This window comes from Fundulus heteroclitus, chromosome 20 (assembly GCF_011125445.2).
Source record: "Fundulus heteroclitus isolate FHET01 chromosome 20, MU-UCD_Fhet_4.1, whole genome shotgun sequence".
NCBI lineage: Eukaryota > Metazoa > Chordata > Actinopteri > Cyprinodontiformes > Fundulidae > Fundulus > Fundulus heteroclitus.
Genome location: NC_046380.1, coordinates 24,970,295 through 24,990,366, shown reverse-complemented (window position 1 = coordinate 24,990,366; position 20,072 = coordinate 24,970,295). Strand labels below are relative to the sequence as shown.

General features: G+C 37.8%; 3 protein-coding genes across 3 annotated transcripts in view; 1 reads left to right on the top strand and 2 right to left on the bottom strand.

Annotated features, from left to right (window-relative positions):
- endou (endonuclease, polyU-specific) overlaps positions 1-20,072 on the top strand; it is a gene marked incomplete in the record, with an annotated part of 32,789 nt that overhangs the window by 7,370 nt on the left and 5,347 nt on the right. Inside the window, 2 exon segments of the mRNA XM_036151479.1 lie at positions 13,908-14,030; positions 15,485-15,613. Coding sequence (XP_036007372.1) covers positions 13,908-14,030; positions 15,485-15,613 — 252 coding nt within the window.
- Positions 536-4,525, bottom strand: LOC118556615 (myosin light polypeptide 6-like). Its single transcript, XM_036151480.1, has 6 exons — positions 4,389-4,525; positions 4,181-4,208; positions 2,216-2,359; positions 1,855-2,028; positions 1,666-1,743; positions 536-903 (listed from the first exon to the last, which is right to left on the bottom strand). Exons 1-6 carry the CDS (start codon positions 4,389-4,391, stop codon positions 875-877), a joined length of 456 nt encoding a protein of 151 aa, XP_036007373.1. The 5' UTR covers positions 4,392-4,525; the 3' UTR covers positions 536-874.
- tsfm (Ts translation elongation factor, mitochondrial) lies at positions 5,096-11,759 on the bottom strand. Its single transcript, XM_012878163.3, has 6 exons — positions 11,621-11,759; positions 11,298-11,450; positions 11,083-11,211; positions 10,882-11,004; positions 9,510-9,591; positions 5,096-5,631 (listed from the first exon to the last, which is right to left on the bottom strand). The coding sequence occupies exons 1-6, from the start codon at positions 11,666-11,668 to the stop codon at positions 5,243-5,245; spliced, it is 924 nt and encodes a 307-aa protein (XP_012733617.1). The 5' UTR covers positions 11,669-11,759; the 3' UTR covers positions 5,096-5,242.

Genomic DNA, 20,072 nt, shown 5'->3' with positions numbered 1-20,072 from the left:
ACACCTGACCAATAATTAGCTAAATCTTTAGTAAAAACATATTAAAAGGCTTAAGGTTTTTATTTTCAAATGGTATTTTTTTTATCTGACAACGAGCGTCATGGACAAATATTCTAATCATCCTACTCCATCTTCTTTTTTTCTTTCTCTTGTTCTCGTGTTCTTTAGCATTGTTAGCTCTCTCGATTGCTGATTATTAGTTCTCTTGCCTTGGCTTTTGTCCAAATCATTACATTAAAAGTGTGTTTTCTTTTGTTATTTTGTACCCAACAAATCATTGAAAAACACAATTATGCAGAGTGCATTTAAAATAAAACCATTTTCTGTGACTAAAATAATGAGATAAACCATGGGAATAATAAGGAAAGCATTGCTTTCCATAAAAGTATGTTGGTTTTGTGTTTTCCTCTATCAAACATCTGTGGAAACGTCCAGATATCAGTATCTTCCCAACAGAATCCACTTCCCCCCCAAAGTTAATCGGACTTTTACTTTGATTATATAAGTACAGTATACACAGACATGGAGGCTAAACAAAAGTTGGTAAACCGTTTTATTCAATATTTCTTAATGTAACATATCACATGATCATCTCCATCCAGACGAGAAGACAGCTTGACTGAGGCTGACTGCCACAGATGCACAAGGTATCCCTACAACTGGAGCTGTACCACTAACTGTGCCGGCAAACATCAACAGTACTCAGGAAGATGAGATGAGAGGAGTTTTTCACATCAGACAGACAAGGCACATAGAAGAAAAAAAAGGTTAAAAAGTACCAAAACAGTGTTAGAGGTAGGATGACATGGATGGAGGGGTAAAACAAGACAGAATAAATCTGGAATAAAATTAAAACTGGGATTGTGTGAAGTCCTTAACCACTCATCACCACCCTGACCAGTTCTGCAGAGAGAGAGAAAGGAGGAAAGCTGGCATTAATATGGCGGATAGGCGCAGAAATACACTTCTAGCACAACCATGGAAAAGAAAGTTTAACAAAAACTGCTTTTAACTTTGGTGTTTCACCAACGCTGACAGTAAACGAGCTCACAGTCAAGGAGACGAGGAGTACGCTGTATCGAATGACTTTCAGGTTTCCTTTCTTTCTCTTTCTTGTCGTAAATGAGATTCACTTTAGCTTGATGTTGGACAAAGTAATAGGTAACGTTTAATAATTGTAAAATCCTCTGGGGTGGGGTTTTTTTGCTTTGTGGATAGTTTGTTTAAAAATGTACATAAAAATAAAAATAACAATCATACAAATAAAAAGAGACTGCTGCCCGGCTGCTCCGTCCATTTTAGTACAAATCAAACACAACTACTACAACGCACCAAAACGACTGCGGAACGTTTTGATCTAAAAAATAAAGACAAATCCCTTTAAAATATCTATAAAATGTCACTTTGTAATTGGGGTTGGGTAGTTTATAATAAAAATCATAAATGAGGCTGCCTCTTTATCACGGGCAATGCTGGTGCTCTAAAACGAAATCTTGAAGGCTACTAATAAATGTTAGGCTTTTTTGATCAGGGAAAGCCTGGTGTAACGTTTGCTTCAGGAGACAGTGAGCAGTCTGTGTGATATCTGTTTTGTGTTAGTATTGTGTGCCAGTCTTGTTTGCTTAATGCACTGTATTCTTCATTTATTGCTCTGGGCTGATTTACCTTCATAATTAATGCAGCCGTTGGCATCTTCATGTCCTATCAAAAGAGTCTCCACTTCTTCTTCTGACATTTTTTCACCTGAAACACAAAAATAAAATTCACAGAGCCATTGAGGGGACAATTTCTCTGGGTTGTACCCAAACCCAGACATCTGAGCTGTAGGCCGACCTTTAATTGTGCAGGTCTTACCTAAAGTGGTGAGGACGTGACGCAGCTCTGCCCCCATCACTGTGCCGTTCCCCTCTTTGTCAAAGACGCGCAGGCCTTCGACAATATCTTCAAAGGAGCCCTGGTCCTTGTTCTTAGCGATGGCGTGAAACATGGGAAGGAACTGCTCAAAATCCAGCATTTTGCGGTTCATCTCTGCAGGACGCAAACGAGAATGCAGGAGGGAATGTTTTATGTTCCAGAAATATGAAATAAACTAATTATTTGTGTCATTCGTTCAAATTTTCAAGTCCTAACCTGAGCCTAAAAAAAGCTAAACAAGTTTAATCAACCTGAAATGTTAAAATTGCTTGTTGTGAGACAAGTGAAATCAGAAGCTTGCCTTCCATTTTGGGATTTCCGAGGACTTTGAGCACCTCGGCATTGATTGGGTTCTGTCCCAGGGCCCGCATCACGTCGCCGCACTGGCTGTAGGTGATCTTCCCTTCACCCGTCCGATCAAACAAGAGGAAGGCCTCCTTAAAATCTTAAAAACGAGGAAGAGAAAGACGTGCGGTTCAGCTACACAGTGCATATCAAGCCAGCCACTGTTACTGACGAACCATTCAGACACAAGTATAAGTGCATAACATTCAAATTGCTCCAAGCGCATTAGATAAGGCACTGAAGGAACTTCTTCTGTTCACGATTTACCTAGAGTTGTTAACACATCAGGAGCAGGGCTGCTGGATAGATAGCTCACATGTCTTGCGTCATATCAGAGCTAAAAAGCAAATAAGCTCTGCCCAATGACACCGATGAAATGTCCCTAAAAGAACTCAAGTGAATTTGCAGTTTCGATAGAAGCCATGATGTGCCTGGTCCTTTTTAAATACTCGAAAGGAGCAACAACTTCAGGAGTCCCCTAGAAGTTTTGATCCACAGTGAGATGTACATTTTCTTGTTTGTTTTTCCTGATAATGCCACCTTGCACTTGCCAAGTATTTTCTTACCAATACTTACAAATGGATTAAATGCAAAACCATTAACTCTTCATAGAACTGATCCTGTAATCGTGCAAACGTTTGGTGACCAGACATGTGATGCACTGAAGCCTCTTTATATTGATATATACGATATTAATTAGCCTTTCCTTTAGCTGCTCCGTTACCGTGGTGAACTGGCGACCTGTCCAGGGTGCGCCATGTCTTTTGCCCGTTTAGTGAGAAGAGAATGAAAACCCATGCTGCTGGCTGATGTGATCGCAGACTGAAGTTGTGAAAGGTTTGATGCATTTAATAGGTTGAAGAAAAACTAAATCTGAAAGTTCAGTGTTTGTTTAGGCACAGGTTACCAAACACAAACAATTTAAGGGAAAATCTGCAATTTCTGAGCTCTGAGATATTGGTGCATCTCTAGAAAGAATGCTTATCTTAATAACCTACATTTATGGCTGAATACTCTATCTCTCTATATATATGTTTTAACAGTGAAAATAGCATATTCTATAGTAACAAATATGCCTTTACTGCTGAATAAAGGACTAATACGGGTTAATTAACTGACATTTCTTTTTCCAAATAGACAAAGACAGAATATTAATCGAAGTACATTTGCTTAATTGCTTCTTCCAGTATCTAAATAAATAAAAGAAGAAGCTATGCTAATTTTTTGTGGTGTTGGGTTGGACATATATTGCAACAGAATTTCAGCTAAAAGGATACAACGGTATAATTCTTTAAACTACATCTATTATCTTGGTATTGTTTGAAAGTTATTTGAATGCTCTCTCAAACAATTTTTTTATTATTATTATTTAATTCCACATACAACTCTTAAAGATGTTACCATAGCCACTGCATTGGCTTGTGTAACTGCAGCATGATGTATGACTTGTTGGTCTGCTCCAGGATGCTTCTGAACACCTAACATAGCTAAACGAAAGCTTTTCTCTATGATTATGACCACACCAGTGACCTCTTTGTCTTGGTTTACTCCCTGATGCACACACACACACACTGCACTGCTAACTCAAATACTTTTCCACTCCCGTGCAAAAAAAACAAAACAAAACACGCAGTTCCTCAGCAAACTGTTAGTATGACAGTGGCAAACCTTAAAAATCACACTGAAGTGCACAAGTTTAGAAAATGACTTGTTCATCACCACTTACCTTCAGGGTTCCTGCAGGTTGTAGGGAAACAGGAGATTTATAAAGCTAATTCAAATCTGAGCTGCATAGCATTTTATCTATCTATCTATATATATATCTATATATATTTATTTATATTATTTATTTATATAGTTGTACGCCACATTATCACTGGTATTTTATGTAAGAAAAATCAAGTTATTTATAAACACTCACCCATGATCTGGTCTTCTGTGAAGTCAGACTGGTTGAGGCAGATTTCAAGACAGACGACACAACACAGGATGAAGCGTTGAAAGCAAAGAGAGAAGCGGGCTAACATTAGCTAACCTGCTTCAAATGTGTCCACATTTTACATTTAATCGCTAATTGAAAGAAAAAAATATGCTTTGATATACGAGCCTGGGAGAATATCTTTACTCACCATGTCTTATTTTTGGCGTTTTATATGATACACAGAGAGCCGAGAGTCAGTCTACACCCCGAGCTAAACGGACAGCAGGCAGCTAACCGGTTTGGTAGGTACGCCCCCTGATGACGTCACGGAGCTCAAAGCCAACCAGCCAATCGCATGCAAGGATTTCAGAGCAGCATTTGTCACATATTTTGCGGGTTTTTAACAGCCGCTATAATCGTGCCACACCCAATATTCACACACGTTTCGTCCTTCTATCTTTTCAGGGACTTTGCATTCACTGCCATTAATTTTCCTTCTATTTCTATGGCCCTGACCCTAAACATTACCAGTACATACATAACCCTTCACGCATTCACGCATTAGTCCTAAATCTAAAGAACACTTCTTCTTATAAGGCCCAGCCTTTGGGTCCTCACAACGTAATATATGTTGGAGAAATGGTCCTTACACTGTAACAAATGTTAGAACACACACACACACATACACACGCAAACACTAATTACTTCATATTTTGCTCAGAAATTAGCTCATAAATTTAAAAAACAAAAAAATGGCTAAGAAATTCAGAATTCCCCACATTTTTCTTGTTTTTCAGTTCCCATAGGCAAAATCTGTTTGTACTTAAAAAGTATTTGCCCAAAGGAGCATAATTTACATTTTTAATTATGAAAAGTACATTCAGAAAGCAGACACACAAAATTAAATGTCCAAAGTTCATCGTTACATGTTTTTATTTCCTCATCTCCACATACATTTTTTTATTTTATTTTTTTTTACATTATTCTGTCATCTCATGTGTGATACCACTCAGTCTTAAAGCACATTAAAAAGCACATTAGAGAATCATTACGGGATTTCCTCTATTCTTTTTCCAGTGTCTCTCCACACTGAAATCGAACAAAGTCCAACACTCGGGCCTCTTGACCCTTGAGGAACTGCGCCACAGTCCTACTAGGGTCTGCCAGAAAGGTCTGAGGCAGTAGCCGTGTCTCAGATTCACCACAAGGCAGGTCATCCATGTTGCCCAGGGACAAAGGGGCCTCCCCCACGATGTGCTGTCCAAGTTTACGACCTAAAGTATCCCGTTCTCCATCCTTCCCACCCTGGAATATGACCAGAGCGCCGTAGCGGCCCATCACCACCTCGGTCTGGCCGCTGATGTTGCCATGCACATAGGAACCTATGTGCCACTCAGAAGGGACCCCCAGAATCACTGCCCTCCTCAGAGCCATGTTCTCACCAAGGCGACCTAAGAAGGACAGAAGATATGTAACTACCGATAGTAATCATTTTTCTGGAGGTCATTAAACATTTCTATTAAACATTGCATTTTCTGATGTACACATTCTAACAATTCTTTAAAAAATAAACAAGCTTTGCTCCACCATTCGTGTCCTCTGCCAGTGCAGAAGTGAGTTGGAATCAATCACAAGCAGAACACCTGCAGTACAGTGTTGTGAAAAAGTATTTATCCCCTTACAGACGCCGTCTTTTACCGTTAAGTCATGCTTAAATGTTTCAGAACAAATGCACTGTAGTTTCCAAATGATTTTTAAAGATAAAGCTGTATGACTCAACCTGGCTTAATTTAAAAAAAAAGTAATCCACTAACCCTATTAACTGGCTGTGCCACTGTTGACAACAACAGGGATTTCATGCATGAACAGCCTTTTTAAAGGTCATTCTACAGCATCTCAATTGAATGTAATGACTCACTTTGATTAGGCCACGCCTTTTAGTGATTCAGACGTTGAGCTGCTGGTGTGCTTCTGATATAATGCTGCATAACCCAAGTGTGCTCGAGGTAAAGGTCCCAAACGGATTCTCCTTCAATATGTTCGGATAAAGGGAAGAATTCATGGTTTGATCAAGTACGGCAAATTGCCCAGATCCTACACCCAGAACCCAGACAAATAATTAATAATCGGTCCTTGAATTTCTTTAGGTCTGCTCATGATATGAGGCTTTGCCACTTTTCGTATACTACATGCTGTCAAGACAGGATCTACAGGGTTTCCACAAGAAAACTGGCTAATCCTGCTGGTAGTTGTTGTAATGGATGGGGGTGGGGGTGCCGCTCGACCACATCAATGGGATGTCCGTGTCCGCCAAGCTAATAACAGCTAGTGTTAGCTTATGTTGTCTGGGTTGTTTACTACTAAACTGTTGCAGATAGAGGAGTTTTACTGACATGTTTATGTTGCAGTCATACATTGAGGCATTCATAATATTGACAACGGTCCCTACTATATTACATTACAAAAAAAAGTTAAGTAAATCAACAAACGAAGGCAGACTTAAACTACATGGGGGGAATCTTGGCATCTGTTTCAGGCTGAGTTATACTTGCACTATGGGTTGTCGTTCAGAAGAACTGTAGACGTTTATACTTGGCCTGATGTAGGTGCAGTACTCAACCTAACCAGTGGACATGCAGAAGAAATAATTGCATACTCAAAATGGCCGTACGGTATCGTAAACAATCACAAAGAATAGTAGGTGTGTCTATAGCAGCTACAGAAAAACATTAAGAGATTAGGATGAGGAATACAGCCTGTCTGTAAAGCCCATAGCAATCTTTTTTTTAATAAAAAGGTTTAAAAAAAACCACTCCGCCTTAATCAGTAAAAGCTGTGGGTTGCTGACGGAAGTGGCAGAAGCAGAAGTCAAAATCATTGTTTCTACCCACAATCCTGGCCAATTAAACTCATCCTTGCAAATATGCCAATAATAGATGTATGCTGTTTTCAGTCACAGAATAAGCGGTAACAACAGAGCATTTAACGAAGCTTTGCTGCTTGAAACAACAAGCAACTTAAGTGGTTTCTTGATGCTACAGGTCTGCCAGCAATCGGGTCTGAGTGTGGCTTTTGAAATTAAACTAAGTTTTCTAAAAAAGGAATATGTGGTTAATTAATTCATGAATCATTGAGGGGGCTTTTTGTGTTTCAGGTTGGTCTGTGTAGCTTCCCTCCCCTTAACTCATTAAGTCATCATCTGAAAATTAAAATAAAATTGCAATTCCTCAGGAAATCCCTAATATTTTTTTTGATGATTTGAGACATGTAAATGTGAGAAAAAAGTAAAAAAGAAAACAAAAAACACAGGAAATCTAAAAAGAGAGACAAGTACTTATTCAAAGCACCCTTATCTGTAGATGGTGTGTTGTTTTTTTATCAGTAATAACTTCAGGAAGCATGAACAAGGCTTATTGTGACACTGCAATTACACTCCCTATGGATGTCATATGGATCAAACTGAACTCAGTGAGCCCGATTAACTTAAAATGCTGCAGGAATCTGACGCAGAACAAAAAGCACCTGACACTTGATTCAACACAGATGGGTTTCACTGTTCAGATCAGTGTATGTTCATCCAAAATGAACCAAAACCTAAAAGCTTTTACAGCGTTGTATTTAGTAAATGCTAAATGCACATTCCCTTTGCATCAAATGTGCATTTACCCTTTAACTATACCTTTTTTTAGCTGCAGAATTGTGTCATTACATCACTTTTGGGATACTGACCACCTCCCACAGACCATCCCAGGCATCTGACTAAGAGATCAGGCCGGTCAGGTTGAGGCAGAAACGACACAAATACGGTCGTCATTCAGCCCTCCTTCAATTGTAAGGAGGAGCGCACGGGTTCAAGGCGCGGCAGATAATAATAATACATTTTATTCCAAAGCGCCTTTCAGAGCACACAAGGACACGACAGTATAAATCAAGCAGCATTACGGGAGAAGTCAGGAGTCTGTTAAGCTTCTTCGAGATAGAAGCAGTTTTGAAGGAACAGAATTGGGAGGATTTCCACAGAGTTTGTGCCGAGTGGACTGCTGAGTGGACTACCCTGGTGAGTTAGTGGTCAACACTGACACTTTATGTCTCACTGAAATACCTGGAGATTATGCCAATACATAAAATGTTAAAATGTGAAGTCTCTTCTCTGCACTATTTTTTTGATGAGATTGTGGAGCAAGTTGTACTTATTTTATTGTAATCTTAATTTAATAAGGGTTCACTACAGCATTTTGAGTACAGTGCAAGACCCAGAATTATTTTTTTTTACTTTTATTTTAGTCCTTTTATGGTGAATTCAGACCATTTATAGTATTTTACTTTACTTCTATATTTATTTTACTGTTTGTTTGACTGAATCAAGGGTCAGCAACCAGCATAGTTCAAAAAGTAATTTTTGCTTTTGCTCCTACTAAAATAGAATATGTCCTAAAAGAACCTTGGGGAAAAAAAAGATCACTTTTTTCAAGTTTGTAAAATACCTACTTGTTTAAATTGACCTATGCTTAACCATCCAAGATCCCTTTTTCTCAGGTTTTTTTTAATTTAATTTTATTTATGCATAACTTTGGCTTAGTTAATACAGATAGAATAAAATGTAAGTAGATTATGCATATCGAGAATTTTGAATATTTGTGAATTATTTACTTTTGTCAAGTTTTCTAAACTAAATAGAAGTAATCTTTGTCTTTTTTGCATTTTCAGTGCCATGTTCTAAAATTCTAAATCAAGTACGTAAAATGTGTTAAATTATGTTGACGTTACCAGCAAAAGGTTCCCAAAAGCACGGTAGTCCAAAGCAGCGTCTTATCAGGACTTAAATCGGATGTTAGAGTCTGGAATAATATTCTTCTGCAATGCTGTGCAGTAACTATAGTTTCCTAATTAGGTAAGATGTCTAAGTGTGCAACACTTTGTGAAGCTTTTATGCATGATTGTAAGAACCTAGAGTACCAACTTTTAAAAGAACAGGGCAGAGAGTGTGGAAGCACTAAAGATTCAGATTCAGAGATTAAAAGGTTTTTAAAAAAACAGACGCAATTTACACGAATGAGGGATTACATTCATAACATTGTACCACTAAAAATCAGTCAGTAAGCACAATGTTAGTCATATATAAAAGGCGCACCATCAATTTTTGAGAAAATCTAAAGATTTTAAGTGTGCCTTATATTCTCTTTCAGTCATCTGCAAGGTCTAAGTTAAAATCAGCACAGAAAATCAAAACCCTAATGCTTTCCTTTCATGTAAAATGTCCCGCTTTTAATCAGGCAGATCACATCTGTGCCAGGAAATAAATAATATTACCACTTGTTTGTTTACTGACCTATTGTGAGAGCCAGGTGGTCAGCTAATGAAGATCCTTCTTTCATACTGAGTTTACTCAACTCGTCACCAGACAGGAAACTCTGAAAATAAGAGTTGCACATCAGAATGGGGCTTATGTGAAACATCGACACAAAGCAGCACATAATGCTAAAGTAGAAAAAATGTTCCATGCTTCTTTCAGATTTGTATTGGTTTAAAAAAAAAATCTAATAAAACATGGAACGTTTGTACATTCATTCAATACTTCGTAGACTCATCAGCAAGACCATTGGGACATTTCTCTAACAGCTTTGCACATATAAAGGCAAAATATTTGCTCAGTCCTTCGATACACAACTCAAGCTCAGACTGGTGAGACCTCAGATTTCAGGTTTTTCCACAGATTATCAGTTGGATTTAGGTCTGGACTGTGACTAGACTATAGTTTGATGTAAACATATGTTCTATTGTAACTATGGCTGCATGTTTGGGGGCGTTGTTGTGCTGGACGGAGAACCTCCAAACCAGTCTTAAGTGTTTTATAGCCTCTAAGAGGTTTTCTTTGTATTTAGCTCCACTTAACTCTGTCCACCTTCCCAGTGTTTGCTAAAGAAAAGTATTCCCACAGTATGATGCTGCCATTCAGGGTGACGAGCACAGTATGTTTTTCACATTACATATCCATACGTAGGCCTAATTTGTTTGGTTTTTAGCATCATCTGATCAAAATATCATCTTCCATGTCTGCTGTGTCATCCTACATGACTTTTAGTAAATTACAAACACAATTGGATTTGATTCATATCACTTGACAACAAAAGCCAGACTTCGGCTGACGGATCTAACTGTGCTCAATGAGATCTTCAGTGTTTTTAGGCTTTATAAGCCAACACTGCTATAAACCTGTCCACAATTCAATCTCTGATATGCTTTATGTTAGGCTGTTATATATAACAGCCTATCTAAATACAATTTCTGATTTTGATTTGTACAGAAAATTAAACCACGCATCCTTTTTCTTCTACTTTGCATTTGTCTATCAAATTAAATCCCAACCAACTGCACTGACAAAAAAGGTTTGGCTCCTTTGCATCTTTACTTAGGCATAAAAGTTTTATCAATTATAAAGTCTTTCTCCTGTGCATGTGAGCTGGAATTATCATGTTTGGTATGTTGCTGTAGACCATAAAAATAAATAAATAAATAAATAAAATCTCATCAGCTCGTCACAAGAGAAATAAGGAACACCACAAAAAAACAATAATAAACAACAATAAAACAATAGATAGTTAACAGAGAACTGTCCCCCTCCCACATGACTTTAGCCTCAGTTTGAGGTTACAAGTGTGCAAGACTGCAAAAAAAGGGTATGTTTAATTAGCTATCTTTACCTTTACATATCCTGTCTGGCTTTGATTTTTATTCTGATGGTGAGTCAGTGTAGCTAAGGTCACATCCTTCACCAGTTGCTGGAACTTCTCATTACGAGCAACAAAGTCTGTCTCACAGTTCACCTGTAAGCGAACAAGAAACAGAGCGTTAACCCCAGCAAACAGAAGAAGAAGCTCCGGATAGATCCCTGCGGTTCTTACCTCCACCATGGCTGCAGTCTGATTCCCCACAAACAGGCCGATCAGACCCTCTTTGGCTCTGCGACCCTCCAGCTTGCTTGCTTTGCTCCAGCCTTCTTTCTGGGCCTGCTCGTGCAGCCAGGCTTCAGCCTGAAAGTCCAGCATCAACAACACGGTCACACACCAGTCAGCATGAGGGGGGAAACCCAGCACCACACTAGTGCAGGCTGTCATACCTGTGCTATGTCATTCTCAAACTTCTCCAGCGCTTTCTTGCAGTTGATGAAGGTGTAGCCGGTGTTTTTCCTCAGTTTCATCAGCAAGGCTTTATCAGCAGCCAGCAGCTGACATCCAGAGTGCAAACACCGCACAGGCTGACCGATGCTGGCCTGAACCACACACAGAGGAAACAAGCAAATGTGTTTATGCTTTTTAAGTAATTACAGGGAGATCAAATGTATTGAAATATAATAGGGGAAAGTCAAAAAGCCAACAATCTACCATTAAAAACAGCAGCTCTTAAAGCGCAGCTCCAAGCGAAATAAAAAAGTCTACTTACCTTTACGGCTTCTCTTGTAACGCTTCTGAATAAAAAAGCTAACGACATGATTAAAGCTGCAAAACAGAGATGTCTTACGAAAGCTCAAAATGTCATTGAAAGCCACGCCGTGGAAGGAAGGAAGCCCAACAAGGACAAAAAGCTTTCGGCTCCAGACAAATACTTTTATGTAGCACCATCTAGAGGACCGGAGGACTGATGAGTTCACAAGACAAAGCTGCTCCCGACCTGCTGACGAAACAACCTACTCTACAATGTGACTCTGACAAAAAAAAAAATTATGATTAAAAAAATTATTAAAAAATCAATAATTAATTTAGTTATTAGCACTACTAGCCTACCTAAAAAAGAAAGAAAGAAAGAAAGAAAGAAAGAAAGAAAGAAAGAAAAAAGAAAGAAAGAAAGAAAGAAAGAAAGAAAGAAAGAAAGAAAGAAGTTAACCATTAAACTAGTGGCTGGACATAAAAAATAGTAATTAGTAATAGTAATAGTAATAGTAATCTCATCAAAAATGTCTGATAATTGGAGACTTTAAAATGAAGTAATCTTGATTAATCACATTGTAGTATATATTAGCAATATTTGACACATTAAGCTAAATCATTTAATTTAAGGAAGTATTTGATGACCAAAATGATAAGTAAAAAAAACACTTTGTACCTGATGAAGCTGTTGGGGTTGTGCTGCTGTATTTCATCCAAACTTACAGATGAAATGATGTTTGGAAACACAAAACTTTCCACAGGGCAATTTAACTTTACAGAGTTATTATAGTACTGCACTTAAGTAGAAAAGCAATTTTGCATCTCAAGATAAGATACCTTTCCTTACTTTCCAACCAATCTGCAGCATAATTACCCAAAAGGCTAAAATAAAGTGAAAAGTCCTTACTGTTACTTTCATTATTAATGTTTATCATCTTTTAGAAACAAGTAGATTAATAAATGTATGATAATAATAATAATCCATCCATCCATTTTCCATCACGCTTGGGGTCGCTGGGGTCGCGAGGGTTGCTGGTGCCTATCCCAACATTCAATGGGCGAGACCCCTGGACAGGTCGATAATAATAATAATATAATGTGTAAAATTGTGTAAAATGAATAAGAAATATTTTTTATTTTAATGTTGAAACTGCAACACAGTTCAAGACAAATCTTATGTTTTCTGCCCAAGCTAAATGGAAAGTTTCATTTGTAGTCATTTGTGTAAATATTTCATAATGTCAACATTACCACATTTTCCATTGATCTGAAACCCCGTGAGAGGAATATGTTTGCTTCATGGTGTTTACACATCCAAAGGAGCAGGTAACCTCAACGTGATCAGGGGCGCTGCACTAACAACTGCATGTTTTCACGTCGGATGGACCCTGAGAAGGAAAACATCTGATCAAATTCATTTGGCAAAAATAGAAAACGGCTTATGATGGATGTTGATTTAAGCTCTGTGTCTTGCTGAATAAACTGCCATAAGATGTTTAATCATTAATTCATTATTTAAACTAAAGTGTTTTTGAAACCCAGTCCTCATCATTATTAAAGCTAATGACCTGATCTAATTGTACGCTGCTGCATCGTAGACAGGTGCGCATTTCACATGGGAGAGTATTGGGAATTTACATATTTACTACTACATGGACATATTCATCCTTTTGTTTTGCCTTAAACTTTTTCTTGTCATTCAACATACAGCAAGAATTCAGGCAAACGATAAGTTAAAATGGCTCATCAGAAAAACAACCTGCAGACTTCAGTCTTCACAATCATATCCAAATTGACGTGATTTTGATTGGGTTGAGTTCATGTGGCTCCCTCTGGATTGGCTGAGAAAAAAATCTGCTATAAAAGATGGACATGGTAACAGCTGGGACACCTTGTTTTAGGGTGGCTGCCGATCCAAGATGAAGGTCGCTGCTCTCCTTCTCCTTTGCATGACCCTGTTCCACCGGGGAGACAGCAGTAAGACACTTTTTGTCTTTCAACTGTGACATCACAGTCTTATGATGACAAGCTTAGACAGGTTGAATGTTGATGCATTGTTGTAAAAGATTTCTGGTGTGTTTTCAGACAGCCTGGACTCGTGTCAGGGTCGGTGTGGGTATGGAACAGACAGCGGTTACTCCTGTCAGTGCAACACGGCGTGTGAGAAGTACAATGACTGCTGTTCTGACTATTTTACACTGTGCACGGGTGAGCAACAAAGACGAGAATAATCTGCTAAACTGTGACGCTATCTCTTTTTGTAAGAACGTGAATACCTTTGTGAACCTTTCCTCTTTTCCCAGATGCTGCCACATCTTGTAGGGGCAGATGTGATGAAAAATACAACTCTCAGAACCCATGCCACTGCAACTCGCTGTGCTCCCAGTACAACAACTGCTGCAATGATTATGCAGACCTCTGCAATGGTAAAACCAACCACGTTTCACCAGCTTTTTTTTAACCTTTCCACTCCACATTATCTCATTGGCCATTGGCCATACCTGTCTGTCTGTGTGAGTCTTTCTGTCTGATATTTTTTGACACCTGCATAGTTTCACGTCAGGTGTGAACCATTGCATCCCACCAGGAGATACATACAAGCAATTTTACAGTCTCATAATATATCCTTTAATTAAATTAATTTATCTGTGTAGCGTTGAGCACATATCTTTCACTAGTTTGTCACAAAACAAATGGTTTAACTCATATTTTAACACACTGTTAAAAGTTAATTTACTGACTAAAAACGTAACTCTGCGTAGATTACTTGTCGCTTTAACTTACTTTTTGTCCAGAAACTTTTAAAAAAAAAAAAAAAAGGGCTGGCCAGAGTGACAAGCCACATCTAAAAGCTTGTTTTATTTTTATTTAGCTGTCGTCAAATAAAGTGGGGTGGCTCGTGTGTATTTCAAAGTGGCAGGTCATAAAGGGCAATAAATAAATAAATAAATACATATCATAACTCACCTTTTCCTTTCGGAAATTCATATTCAAATAAAATGTGACAGGCCAGGGGATGGGCTGATACATTTATAGGCTTTCCTCTGGTAGTACCACTGTACAAATGTGTAATTGACTGGTCACCTCTTTATTACTTTGAAAACCCTGGGTACTGATTTTGAGCAACGTAAATTAAAACTATTTAATTTTAAATATTAAGATGGTTCAAAAACTGTTGCCGACCAGTCCAGGGTGTACGCCGCCTCTCGCCCATTGACAGCTGGAGATAGGCACCAGCACGCCTCACGACCCCAAAGGGGATAAGCGTGTTAGAAAAAGGATGGATGGGTTCAAAAACTGGCTTTATGACAAAGAATAAAGCAAAACATAGTTTTTGCTTGTTTTCATCTCACTCACACCAGCAGCAGCAAAGTTGGCATATTTAGATAAACATAATGAGTTTATAACTGTAGGTCCAACATAAGTACCTGAATTATTCAGCACTCAGGTAGTTTTTCATCCTATCTGTGCTATAATCGTGACGACTTTGTCTGAACTGTATAGTGATAAATCTCAGACTCGGTAAAATGTATCTAAGGTAGGATAGATCCCTTTTCGCTCCGTCTCTTCTTGTATGAATGATAAATGTTGTGCACACACTTTGGATCTTTTCCTCGCTGTAAAAGGCTGTGATAAATGTCCAAACGACTACATTCAGTCTCTTTTATCGGGCTTAATGTTACAGACCTCATATCTGAGAAGAGATTTGCAGCAGACAAACATAAAATCATCCACCTCTACTGTACATAATTCACTTCACAGCTTGGAACCGTAATGGTGTGCTGGAAACAAACTGCTCCCAAAATAGATGTACAACGTGGGAACAGTATTTTTACATTGCTGTCAAATTTCAGAATAAAATCATGCACCTTTCTTTTAGCTGCAGTCGGACCCACATCTTGCAATGGCAGGTGTGGTGAAAGCTACAACTCTCAGAATCCGTGCCACTGCAACTCCCTGTGCTCCCAGCACAACAACTGCTGCAGCGACTATTCAGACATCTGTACAAGTAAGGCCACCGGTGTTGAACCTTGCTTAACTTACCGTATCTCTTCAGTCGTTACTCATTCAGGTTCTGTGTACGTCTGTCCCTAACACCTGGTTCTTTTCGCATGAGTTGAGCTAAACCTGCTCCTCAGCAGTAGCTAGGTGTGTTTATGGTTTGCCGTTCAGAGCATATTCCTCTTAGTATTTTTATTTCAGCAGGCCTTTTTAGCAGATCATCATGGCAGACTCAACTCAGCATCTGTTACACAAACCTGCAGGGCTGAAATTTTCCAATTTGGGGGAGTGGGGGATCTGCAGTGCGTCTTATCTCTGTCGTTTGTTGCACCTTTTATTTACAGATTGCTGGTCGGAAAACAATAGTTGAAGTGAAATGTTTTGGGGGATTAGGCTTTGCAGAAGACTTGTACTTAATTATTACAACATATCCTGCCCTAGAAATTAGAATATAGACAAACAATATCCTGTTCCTGTAAAAGTAAACCTAAATATAAAACATAAAAAAAGTATTTGGTTCCTTAGAAAATTCTTCTGTTTTGGCTTTTTGTCACGTTTACATTCATGCAAATCAAACAAACAGAAAATTAGTGCAGATAAAAATGATAAAATAACCTACAATGAAACTAAACATTCAAAAGAACATTTTTAACTGCATTTTATGCTGTCGGCAAAATTATTAGGCACGTTGGTATTTTGACAATATCATCTTTTTAGGCATATTTTCTAATTATAAGCTGGATAAACTTGAATGCTTGATGGATTTAAGCAAAGCGGTCTATGTATATCTATGTATGAAGGGAGGTTGTGGCCTAAGGAGGTCAAACCATCTAAACATCTACATTTACGTACACCTACATCTAGGTGTAGGTACATTTTAGACAGCTTCTTTTTCTTTAGGGAATAAATGGCCACCAGAAAAAGAGATTTAACTGACTCTCAGCCGGATAGCTAAAGATATTGGGCTGTGATCACAGAACCATCAATCCTGCAAATAGTCATAATTAGTGCTCAGAGACATGGCCAAGGTAAAGAAGGGTCAAACCTGACCACCACTGCACAAAACACATAAGCTGAAGCATCTAGACTGAGCCAAGAAAAAATAAAAAATTCAGATGGGAAAATGTGCGTTTTTCATTCATCCATCCATTTTCTATCACGTTTATCCCTTGTGGGGTTGCGAGGGGTCCTGATGCCTATCTTCAGCTGTCAATGGGCGAAAGGCGGGGTAGATCCCGTACAGGTCGCCAGTCTATCGCAGGCGTATTTCATTTAGTTGCCTAATAATTGTGCACATATTGACAGTGTGCTGAGAAAGCCAAAACCTGCTTTTTGCTTTCTTAAACATTCCTGTTTGAGGTTCAATAATATTTTGGATTAACCAAGAGCTCTGTAGTTGGTGATTAGGAATTCCTCAAAAATAAGAGTTGTCTAAAAATTGTGCACACAGTGTGAAAAAGAGTCGGGGCGTGCTCCGATGGCGTAGGGGTAGAGAGCATGAGCCATATACGGAGGCCTTAGTCCTCGACGCGGCTGACCCAGCTTTGATTCCGGCCTGGGGTACTTTGTCGCATGTCTTTTTCCCTCTCTCAGACCCTCTTTCCTGTCAGGCTATGTACTTTGAAAAAAATGTGCCACTAGTACCACAAAAACCCAGAAAAAGAACAGCCAAATAGATTAAAAAAAGCCAAGAGTCAGTTAAATGTAGCTGCAGAGGTAGGACTGAAAGGTTTGGTCCCCCTTATTCTTCACTCTGGTGCATGGAACAACAAAAAGGTTCTGTACTGCTAAGTAGAATTGAATATTACACCAAGATTTCAAATTCTGGAATTAAGAGGTGGACAAAAGAAACAAAAGCAACAAAAGCCTGATTGATTGTATGTAGTTCAGGATCAGCTATAATGACAGCTCATTCTTTTTGGCCTTTAAAAAAAAGATAATTGTTGCAAAGCCAATCATTAATCTGAGATAAAAAATGGACTAGGATGGTGAGCCTATCCATCTGATGAGACTTAAAAGTCATGTACATTTGAATATCATATACAAAGAAAATTAGAGATTAAAGATGTCAGACGAAGCAGAACAGCAGAACCAATTAAAAAAAGAAAAATTGTAGACTTGATTTACAGATCTTTACAGATCTTTACATTACGACACATGCACAAACCCACACCAGGGCAACAATTTAAATAATAGTTGAGTAAAATGTGTTCGGAACATTGAGAAAGACCTTAACGTTCATAGATAGGACATTAAATTAATTTTATGTATCTCCAATAATTGATGGATGCACACAGAAAGGCTTTTCTACTTTTTCTGGGTAATGATCAGTAGGGGTCAGTGTTTTCCTGTTTGCCTCAGTTATACATTTAAGCAACTACTGGAGGACTCACTGAGGAGTGAGCCTGTTAATATGAGCACAAATAAACCTGCCATCAAATTCCCTGGGATTTTTTTGTAACTTACAAACTAATCATAGTACATCTTATATAGTGTCTGAAATATTCCTGAACTATTATGAAATTCCATTTTATGTATGTATGTATGTATGTATGTATGTATGTATGTATGTATGTATGTATGTATGTATGTATGTATGTATGTATGTATGTATGTATGTATGTATGTATGTATGTATGTATGTATGTATGTATGTATGGATGTATGGATGGATGAATGGATGGATGAATGATTGAGAAAAGGGAAATTAGAGATTTGATATTCAACCTCCTTGGGGCTCAAATGTGACCGTTTTGGGGGGATTTTTTACTTGTTTCAACCTTCTGGTTCAAAGTGTGGTCTGGGGGCTATTTGGTGTCCCTAGAAAGATTTTGTGACTCTTTCAACAGTAATTCACGAGCAGTCCAAATTTACAGGCATCAATGCAAATCGTAACTTGTCTTAATTTTCATTGATGTGAGCCCTTTTCATGAAAATGATGATATGTTAAATTATTCTTAAAATGGACAATGTTAGGTGCAGCAGATAGTACCTTTTTGCCAACCATACTGTTTGCTTTCATTTTCACTTCATAGTAAATACAAATCTCAGGAGTTACTCAAATGCAGAGTTGGAGGCTTCCATTTATTGAAATTGGCTGAATAAAGTAGGTTTTTCAAAGAAAAAAATGATCCAATGGAGTGTTTTCTTTGACTCATAAAATTATTTTGTGTTTATTTGATTGCTGAACAGGAAAAAATAAGACTTCATAAAATAATTTTTGTTTTCAATTTAGAGAAATCTCATAGTGGTTATAGTTTAATTTGAATTTTTTGGCTCAAGTGACAATAAGTTCTATTGTTCAAGACAATATATTTACTTTATCTTTACAACAGAAGAATGAGAACAGCAGAGTCGATGATTGCATTTAAAGAGGAACCGCTCAGTCGAAATTGGGACTTAACCCTACTTCAGGAGAAAAAACACAAATAAAGCTTACGAAATGTTCCTAACCATTTTCAAATTTACGAATGATAAACCCTGTCCAATATAAATATCCACCAAGAAAGGTAAATAGAGAATTCATAAAGTGTAAAACAACAGACAAACAAACAAAAATAAAAGTTCCACTGACTGCAATGACATTGATATGACAGCAGTCAAAGAGTTATTGATGCATTAATTAAACCATATATTTGTAACTTCTCTTTCAAGTTGGTAAACTTCAAAAAGAAAAAAAAATGAAAACTGCAAAAATCAGACCACAGTGCATAAATTATAGGCCTATTTCTCTATTTCCACAGTTTTCCAAGATTTTAGAAAAACTCTTTATTAACAGACTGGAGAGTTTCATTGAGAAACACAAACTACTTTCTGAAAGTCTATATATGGATTTAGATCCCAGAGATCCACAGCATTGGCAGTCCTGGAATTAAAACATCAAATCACCAACTCCAAAGATAAAAAGAAGTTTGCAATAGGTTTGTTTGTTGATCTAAAAAAAGCATTTTATTGATCACAATCTATTAATCAGAAAATTAGAGTGTTATGGTATCGGTTCGGGGATGGATGAAGCTATTTAAACAGCAGGCAGCAATTTGTGAAAAATTGGTTTATTATCAGTCATCATGCTTGGAAATTTTTTGAACATTGCTTGTGGTGTCCCCCAGGGGTCAGTATTGAAACCAAAACGGTTTATTCTCTAAATTAATGACATATCAAAAGTTTGAAAATGTATGTTGTTTATAGATGATGCAAATATTTTCTGTACAGGTGAGAGCTTGCAGCAGCTCTTGGACAATATCACTCCAGATATGAACAAAGTTCACGTTATTTGGTAGTTATAAAGGAAATATAGACATGAAAGTCATAACAGATGGGGTAAAGGTGGAAAGACGAAATTAAATTGAATTCTTGGGTGTGATTATTGACCACAGAATCTGCTGGAAACCTCATAGTAAATATGTTCAGACTCAACTAGACAGCCAGACAGCATACGAAAAAAAACTTTTTGCTAAGAGAGAGGG